Raw genomic sequence first — 9,519 nt, 5'->3', positions numbered from 1 at the left:
AGTCAATCAGGGCAGGAAAATGAGCTTCAGACTCAGGTCAGAAGAGAAGCACAATAGCTTTCATTAAAAGAACGTCTATACCTGAGTCTCCTGCTTAGGTGACCAAATCACTGGTTGGGTTAAGAGCCACATTTTCAGGCTCATTAGCTTAACTTTCTCAAGTTTTTTAACTTAAAATGTGTCACATGAACAAAAGGAATTTAAACAACATATATAGAATTTAAAGAAAATATTACCACAAATATTCATGCAGTCATTCAACTTAATAGAAAATTACAAGTTCCTCTGAGGCCACCATGCCAGTCCCCCCTCGCTAGTCCCCCCATGCCTGCCAACTGTCTCCTGCCCGATGTCCTGCAACCAACTGCTTAACCATTTCCTGTCTGTCTTTAGAATTTTACCACACATTCATAATTTCCTAAGAGCATACTGACTTATCCTGTATATGAAAATACAGAATACACAAATGGCATCAAGTAGGTTTTCTTTGGGGGGGAAGCTAAAACGTGTCTGAGCACATCACCGAGCACACTGTCACGTTCTGCTGAAGCTGAGGTTCCGTTTGTTTTCACCACTGAAAATAACCCACTAATGAGCATCTGCCACACATTCATAATTTCCTAAGAGCATACTGACTTATCCTGTATATGAAAAAACAGAATACACAAATGGCATCAAGTAGGTTTTCTTTGGGGGGGAGCTAAAACGTGTCTGAGCACATCACCGAGCATACTGTCACGTTCTGCTGAAGCTGAGGTTCCTTTTTTTTTCACCACTGAAAATAACCCACTAATGAGCATCTACTTGATTTACCCATCTTGCTCCCACAAGACATTCACTGAGCTCTAGTTCCATTGCTATGGGAAGAATACTTAACTACTCCAGCTTTGTACAGATTTCCCACGGTGCCTAAGCAAGGACGCATTTCTCATAGACTAGAAAGCAGTGTGCAGATCGGCTGTCACATATGCTTAGACTCCACTTCACTAGGTAATAACAAATATTTCCAAAGCGGCTGCAGGAATTACAATTCTACTAGCCAGAACCATGACTTGACTTCAATATGTAGTGGTGTCACACTTAACCTTTACTTGTCTGTTGTGTATCAAAAAATGGTACTTTGGACCAAGTGCTGTGGTAATCCCAGCACTCAGGAGGCTAAGATGAAAGAATGGCTATGAGTTCAAGGCCAGCCTGAGCTACAGAGTGACACCTTGCCTCCAAACAAAAACAAAAACAAAACGGATCTCCTTGTAATTTGAAACACTCAGCTTTTGTTAGACTTTTAAATACAGGCATCCAGGGTGCCCTAGTGCAAATCAAATCCAATCCAATCTACAACACAGATGAACCTGTTGTTCTTACCATTTGGAACTTAGTGACCTGAATACATTTATACAACATTGAAGGTAAGCAGTACTTGGATCAGGTAAACAAACAAGTCTCAGATACACTGCCATCTGCCTTGCAGAAGTTCCTTTCAACTAGGAAGATTCAAGCCATTATTCTAAAGTTGAACAAAAATGTGTGGCTTATTTTTTTGGTCTTTTTGAGACAGGGTCTCCCTGTAGCCCAAGCTGGCCTGGAACTCACTATGTAGACCAGGCTGGCCTTGAACTCACAGAGATTAGCCAGCCTCTGCCTCCCATGGTCTGGGATTAAAGGCATGCGCCACCACACCCGATGGTTTTTTATGTTTTTATTTTGTATGTATACGTGTATTGCCTGCATGTGCATAAGTACACTCGTGTTGTGCAATGCCCATGGAGGTCAGACTAGGGTGTCAGATCCCCCAAAACTGGAGTTACGGACTGTTGTTAGCTGCCACGTGGGTGCTGGGACTCAAGCCCAGGTCCTCTGCAAGAGCAGCCAATGCTCTCAACCACTGAGTCATCTCTCCAGTTCCCTAAAGTTGAACATTTTAAATGAGGAAATAAGAGTGTTGGGGGCTGGAGAGATGGCTCAGTGGTTAAGAACACTGATTGTTCTTGCAGAAGAGCCGGGTTCAAACAACTGTCCATAAATCCAGCTCCAGGGGGTCCAATTGCCTCTTCTGTCCTCCACAGGCACTGCACGACATGAGTGCACTTACCTACATGCAGACAATACACGCATACACATAAAATAAAAATAATAAAATATTAAAAAAAAAACAAAAGAATGTTACGTTTTAGAAAAGCCAAAACAGAAGGAAGTGTCGGCCACCGTAAACTTAAGTGTGACACTAACTAGAGAGCACCATTAACAGGGCAACAGATGGACATTTGCTCCTCTGAGGAAATCAAGGGGAGTCATCACTGCTGGCTTCAGCCTAGCACATACTCTACTTTGCTTTCTTGGTCCTTTCAGGTAGTAATTCTTATGGGATCCCTCCTCCCCCAATCTGTGTGTGTGTGTGTGTGTCTCTCTGTCTCTGTCTGCTCTCTGGTGTGGTGTGTGGTATGTGTGATATGTGGTGTGTATGTGAATGTGCAGGTGTGTGCACCTGTGCACACCCATGTGGAGGCAGAGGAAGAGCTAAGTGTCTTCTAACCCTCTTAGCCTTACTGCCTAGAGACAGGGTCTCTCACTGAACTGGACACTCCCCATTTTAGCCAGGCTGGATGGCGAGCAAGCTCCCAGGCTCCACCTGTCTCTGCCTCCCAATGTTGGGGTAACAGGCACATATAGACATGCCAACATAGACATGTTTCTTTTTTATATGGGTTCTGGGGTTCAAGTGTAGACCCTCATGCTTGCATGGCAAGAACTCTTGCCCACTGAGCCATCTCCTCACTCCTCAGACTCTCTTAAGACAGAAGTTCACAGCACTTTGCCCTAATAAATGATAGCTTCTGAATTTCAGTCTGTTGAAGCCTTCTATGGTTTGGATATGGCTTGTCCTCAAGTTCATGAACTAGAAGCTGGGTCTCTAATGTGGCAACATGAGAGATGGGAACCTTTAGGAGATGAGGCCTTACACAAGGTCTTAGGTCACTCAGGAAAACCCTCAGAAGGAATTACCTCAGTTCTCAGAAGAGTGAATTGTTATGTAAGTAGGAGCCTGATCCTGAACTGTTGTTTTCTGTATGGCAATGTGCTCCCTCATGCACTCCTCCCATGATGCCACCTGACCTGAAGCCCTCCCCAGAGACCAAACCAATGGGATTTTGGTCTTACAGCCTCCAGAACTGTGAATTCAATAAACTTCTTTTCTTTGAAAAGCAACCTGCTTCAGATTATTTTGTTACAGTGATGACTAATGGGCCAATATAAGGCTCTTACCTCAGTTTTTCTAGGGAGAGGGAGGAAACCAGAAAATGCTTTACAGTGTTATCTAGATTTGACGTGTCCAGGAACGTTCTTGCTCTGATCAACTATGCTTTGCTGTGGGAGTTGGTGGGCAGAATGTACATTATGGGCACAAAACTAGCCCCTGAAATTTAGTAATTATCAGTGGAAAATAACGGTCTTTCAATACTGAATAATTTCATTATCTGGAACAAGTCAAGTTCCGGGATCAGAGAGAAGTAGCTACAAAAACTTTTTAAATAACTCAGTCACAACATAAGAAATATTTTTCGAAAAACAGAAAATCTGTTTACGGGGCCACTTGCTTTTGCTCGTTCGCAGTCTCACTTCACCCCACCCAATGTCAAACTGATGTAGCAATGGGTCCAGGTAAACATTTAAGCTTACTTTTTAAAATCCCACAATGACATTTGCTTTATACTGACCTGACAGAGCACGGTTATAATAATCTCCAGAAAGAGTGAAGTGGGCGTAGCCCTCAGGGGTAGTTCTTATGTGCTGAAGAAAGTTCAATCCTGCAACGAAAGCAGCTCTTAATGCAGAGGCAGAAGCCACACTGGCCTTCCCAGACAAATCACATTCCACAGATACCCACTATAGCTAGCACTGATGCCCCTCACGGGAGAGCACACAAAATTGTGGGATTCTGTCCACCACGTAGGTTTTTACATCACTTCTGATATTTTAAAAACACTACATTAAAATATTATTTATCTTAAGTGACTTTTTGGTGCCCCCCGCAACACTGTCATACCTGATCCATGGGGTCTCACTCCCCAAGCCCCAGAACGTGGGTCCATCCAAAGCCTTAGGAACATAAAAAGGCATTTCTCCGAGAACAGAAAAAGGGCAGAGAGATGTGAAGTCTGTCTGCTGAATGCTAGCTCAAAATTTTAAGATTATCATAGAAAAATAAGAAGCCAGCTGAACTATTCTCTACAGAAAAGCTCTTCATGCCAACAATGAAAACTCCAGCTGCTTTTCTTCATGCATCCTGGGTAAGGCCTGGGGGTGCAGGATGGGGACAGCTCTACGACAGGCAGAAGGCTGACTTAGCACCCCAGAGCCAAACTCCCTGGAAGGGGGAAGAGGCTAAGGCTGGCAAGAAGGAAACCATGTGAGTGGAGAGTGATTTTCACCAACTACCCTTGGAAGCCTCCCTCTAGCTGTATGCAAGAGTACCCTGGGGACATAGTGCTGCTGCTCTGGTCCTGACCTACCAGGCAACTTATAGATGCAGAAGGAGCCAAGGTGAGCTTTCTAATAATATTCTATCTGGTTTGGTTTGGAAGAGAGAAGCAACATAGAGGCATCTTTCCAAAATGTCCAGGTAATGTGATTCATGACAACATTTAGGTTCACAAGGTACACAGAATGGAGAGAAGGGAATTACTCAGCTCAGTGACAACTGCTACGATTCCTAAGCGATAGCCTGAAAGTCACATACAGCAAATAGACACACATTTCTAGCCCACACTTCCTCAAGGAGCCCATACTCACACTTGGGTACACCCTACTTTCCACAACTCACCTTTGAGAAGCCCATGCCTTCAGGTGTGTCTAACTTTCTTCTGAATTCCTTTCTCCTAACCCTCATGCTTGAACTTATATTAAAATATCTTTACTAAATCCCAACTCTGCTACATTAAAAAAAAAACTTCTGAAAAACAACAACAACAAAATACTGGACTGAAGACTTGGCTCAGTGGTTAAGAGCACTGACTGCTCTTGTAGAGGACCCAGGTTTGATTCCCAGCACCCACATAGTGGATATGACCCATCCTTAACTCCAGTTCCAGGGGAATACGAAGCCCTCTTCTGATCTCCGTGGCACTGTATGACACGGGTGCACTTACATACATGAAGGCAATACAATGGTACACATAAAAAAAAATATTTTTTAAAAAATACATAAAACTATTATCTCAGTTTTACCTGTATTACTAAGTAAAGGGAACAAGAATATCATGAATAATCAATTAAAAAAGTATTTTTATTTTATGTGTGTAAGTGTATTGCCTGTGTGTGTGTAAGGGTACCCATGTCAAGAGATGCCTGCAGAGGTCAGAAGAGGGTGTCAGATCCCCTGGAACTGGAGTTACAGATGGCTGTTAGTAGCCATGTGGGTGCTGGGAACTGAACCCAAGTCCTCTACAAGAGCAGGCAATGCTCTCAATCACTGAGCCACCTTTCCAGTCCTATCATGAAGAATTTTAAAAGATGGGCCCAAGGAAGCAAGCAGCTGCTGAACTGTTGGGGAGCCTCTGAGTGAGGCATACTCACGGGAGAAGGTGAGTTCAGCGAGGGGCACATCACAGTCCATGCAGTCATCGATGAAGCATATGCAAATGGTTTCAGCCTTGACCTCCACTCCAGAGATGCGTGAGGCTGCTACGGCCCCTGGGCTGTCTCGGCTGCTGGAAGCCAGTGAGAGAGACTTCAGAGGCTCTGCATTCTTGAACAGCCAGCTCGCTGCCTTTTTCAATTGGCCTTCAAAGAAATTAGAAGGTGAACAGTTCCACCAGTTTCCACAGCCGCCCTGGCAACTCACAGAGGAAACAAAGAAACAGTTTTATAGAAATCTGTGGAACAGCCCAAGAGAGCCTTGATCTAGACTGTTAAAAGGGGAAGGGGTCAATATAACAAGGGAATTCTGCTCTTAAACAGAACAAGGTCCTGCTTGTTGCACACCTTCTTCTCAGGCTGATCACACCTTTCCTGCTCTGACTCTGGCCTCCCTCTTGAAATGGCTATGGACAGAGAGGAGAGGAGACAGGAGGACCGGAGTGGAGGGACCCAGACTCCTGGGGCCATATGCACGTTTCTTCTACTCTCTGGAGTTCTGCATACACTGATAACGCCTTGTTAACTGGTCTCAAGTGTCTTACTTTGTGCATAGTTTGTCTTCTCAACCACAAGCTCCTTGAGAGCAGAGAACAAAATGAGACTTGGGTGTAAGGTAGAGCTGGTAAATACCAGCTGCCTAATTCCAGAGTTCTACCCCCAAGAAAACAAAAAAGAAATGAGGGAAGGGAAGGGGAGGAGGGAGAGGGGACAAGAGGAAGAAGGGAGAGGCCGAGGAAAGGAAGCAAAGGGGAAAAGAAAAGGAAAGCAATGCCGCTCCACACTTAAAGCTTGCCAGAGTATGGATGGATGCCTGCTGGAGAGCACGGGCTCCGGACAAGGTGACCTGCTCTAGACCCTGGTTCGGCCTTATGAGCTACTGAATCTACAGCAAGTTGTTTGATTCTCTGTGCCCCACGGCACTTACAGGGTCAACATGCAGGCAAAACATTCATGCACATAAAACGCAAATAATTCTATCCAAAAAAATTTTTTAATAAATGTAATAAAAGAAAAAAAAAAGACCAGAGACAGGGATGTGGAAGGTCAGTACATGGTCATGGTCAGGAGTCAGCAGTCAGGACTGTTACAAACAGCGCTACTACCAACACCACCATTTGCCAGGGCAACCAACTCCACAACACTTCATTGTGCCAGGCACTTCCCCACAGACAAGGCCTCCTATCACCATTCCACAGAAAGGAAGCACTAGGCCGGAGAGGCTCAGCAACTGGCCCAGAGTCCTTGGCGAGCAGCTGATGAGGAGCAGAGAAGAATCTGACCCATGAGCCAGCTCCAGAGCCAAGCTGCTCCACAGAAAATTCTGCTGATCACAGCTACAGCCAGCCCAGAACAAAATGCAGCCTTCTGAATATGGTCCAGCTCGCCAAGTCATCTTCATGGAACAGATGAGGAAATGGAAGAACGGAGGGGGACGAGACAGACAACAGGCAGCGAAACCCACATTCAAGTTACCTTGACACACCAGAAGAGCCTTGCGGCAGTCATCCACGCTGAAGCCCAGCTCCTGCAGTCTAGCCAACTGTAGCTCTACGAAACAATTTCATGCAAGTTACTCCACAGTCCAATGAGAGAGAGAGAGAGGGAGACTGACTAATACATTTCCTCTCTTACAGCAAGATGGTCTTCTAGTACAGAGCATTATCAAGTGGTGAACCTGAAACTTTTCAGTCATCTCCTATGCTGTGTCTTTAAAAGCACAAAACTAACATTATCCACATAATTTCAGAGGAAATTTCTCAAATTTTAAAACTAAACTTGAGTAGCAGCCATGCACCTCTGGAAGGGATTGTAACAGAAAAAGCAGTTACAGGCTAGAGCAGCTGCTCCAAAGTATGTTTTTAAATTTAAAACAAAAAGCAACCCCCCGCACCCCGAAAGTTGTACTTATGATTTACAGCTATTCTCAATGACAAATAATGAGAAATAGGCTATGAACAAGTGAATTGAGCATAAGGAAATTGGAAAAGTTGAAAAAGGACAAAAAAGGAAAGTTATAAGGTACAATGGCTCACACCTATACATCTAGCATGAGGGAGGCTGAGGCAGGACTGCCAGGAGTTTGAGCACTGCTTGGCCAAGCCACCAAGGGTTGCAGAGTATATATACATATTTTAATTTTTAATAACTACATGATTAGAAGAAGCATTTCACTACAGCTTTAACATATTCAGTGACACACACCAGAGCAAGAGTACATCTCTTTCACAAGTGGGCACAAGTTTCTAGGTTCACAGTTAAATCATTTTAGAAAATATTGTTCCTTGCAGAAAGACTCATTGTTTTTGCTACTAACACTGAGATGTTGGCGCATGCATCTCTAATCTGTATGCATCTGATTATTACTAGTCCTAATCAGTTGCACTTGGATCCCTGGTGCCTGTGTATGTCTCTATAAAGCCATCAGGATGATTTCAGTGGTAATGTTTATCACCTCTACTAATTAGCATGACGTGAATTTCCATGCTTCCTCATCAAATATAGTACATTTTTAAAAATCTGATTGTGTGTGTGTATCACACAGAACATCCCAAACCATCTTATTCAACTATACACCCACTTCCCAGATGGCACCCTCCCATAGCCTCCCTCCCCTGACTAGGGCCCTTATACTCTGATATCCCTGCTACCGTCTGCTGTGTTGTCGGCACCCCCAAGCCATTCCCCACTACTTCCCGTTCTGGTGAATCTAGTCAGGATGGTCAGCTGTTCCTCATTTAGCAGCAATCAGTTGTCAGTATTCCTTTAGATAAGATTGGGGTCTGCTGTTTATTTTCCCAGTTCTACGCTGGGTCCCTTTGGGAGGTCTCCCTGGGTCTATCTGGGAGTCCCTTGGGCCACCCTGGCCAACAACTCAAAAGAAGTTGTCTCCTATCTGGCATTGTTGCTTGTTATGTAGCCTTTAGCTATGCATATGGACTCTTAAAAAAATTATATTGGCCCCTTTAATCTTTGGTTATACTTTCCTTTTGGGTATTTAAGGCCATACAGTTGGCCCACATAAAACAATTTATTTTCACTCTTAAGGTTGTTTGAGGATCTGTTCCTCAGGGGTCACATGGGCTTGAGAGGAGCCCCTGGCTCCTTTCTTTTACCAGTTCTGCCTATGTGAAGATAAGTCAAAGGTCCTGCTCGACCATGGTTGGCTTCGCTTGGAAGCATGGAGGAAACAATTTCTGTGTTGACCCTCCTCTTTGGAGACCGGACACTGGTTCAAGTCCACCTGGTGGGGTCTCCTCAGCCTCCTTGATCAAGAGGACAGGTGACTCACCACAATTACAGGACATTCAGAGAGATGCTCATAGTCCCCTGGAACTAGTTGACCTGGGAGAGCAAATTATTACAGTACCACGACTCTGGTACTTTTAATTACTGTGTGTCATGTAGATAAATCTTGGGCAAAGACTAATTATTCTCAGATAAACCTTACCTAGACATATATTTGTTGATCTGCTATGTATAATTTATAAGTAGGTTGTAGGAGTAATATGGTTCCCTCTGGTTTTCAAAACTAGCTACGCATTATTTATCTCTCGCATTGTCTCACCCCTCCATCATGGTTTTCCCACTTAAGGTGCCCCCATTTCCCCTTTTTACATTATTAATATCCTATTATGGTCCTACCTCTCTTGAGCGCCTTCTTTCCCTTTATCCCCTAGGTTCCTTGTATGCCCTTCCCTCCCCCCTCCCAACCTAACCCAACTTTTATCTATACCTCCCTTATTAAGTCCTGTTTCCTACTGTTCTCTTTCAGGTTCTTCCTTTTCCTTTACCTCCCTGGTTCCTGTAGTTATGTCTGGATACATACTCACTTATCAGGGTTTGGTTCTAGGATCCACATATGAGAGAGAACCTATGTCGATT

At 44.2% G+C, this 9,519-nt stretch overlaps 1 protein-coding gene across 1 annotated transcript in view; it reads right to left on the bottom strand.

Moving 5' to 3' along the window:
* Positions 1–9,519, bottom strand: part of Vps13d (vacuolar protein sorting 13 homolog D) — a 250,567-nt gene that overhangs the window by 157,596 nt on the left and 83,452 nt on the right. Inside the window, exons 35-37 of the mRNA XM_008849943.3 lie at positions 7,111–7,185; positions 5,575–5,781; positions 3,717–3,806 (exon numbers count right to left, since the gene is read on the bottom strand). Coding sequence (XP_008848165.2) covers positions 3,717–3,806; positions 5,575–5,781; positions 7,111–7,185 — 372 coding nt within the window. The remainder of the gene's footprint in view (positions 1–3,716; positions 3,807–5,574; positions 5,782–7,110; positions 7,186–9,519) is intronic.

This window comes from Nannospalax galili, unplaced genomic scaffold, assembly GCF_000622305.1.
Source record: "Nannospalax galili isolate Female #2095 unplaced genomic scaffold, S.galili_v1.0 scaffold1225, whole genome shotgun sequence".
NCBI classification, from domain to species: domain Eukaryota; kingdom Metazoa; phylum Chordata; class Mammalia; order Rodentia; family Spalacidae; genus Nannospalax; species Nannospalax galili.
The sequence above is the reverse complement of the archived record's forward strand: the minus strand, read 5'-3'. Positions and strand labels throughout refer to the sequence as shown.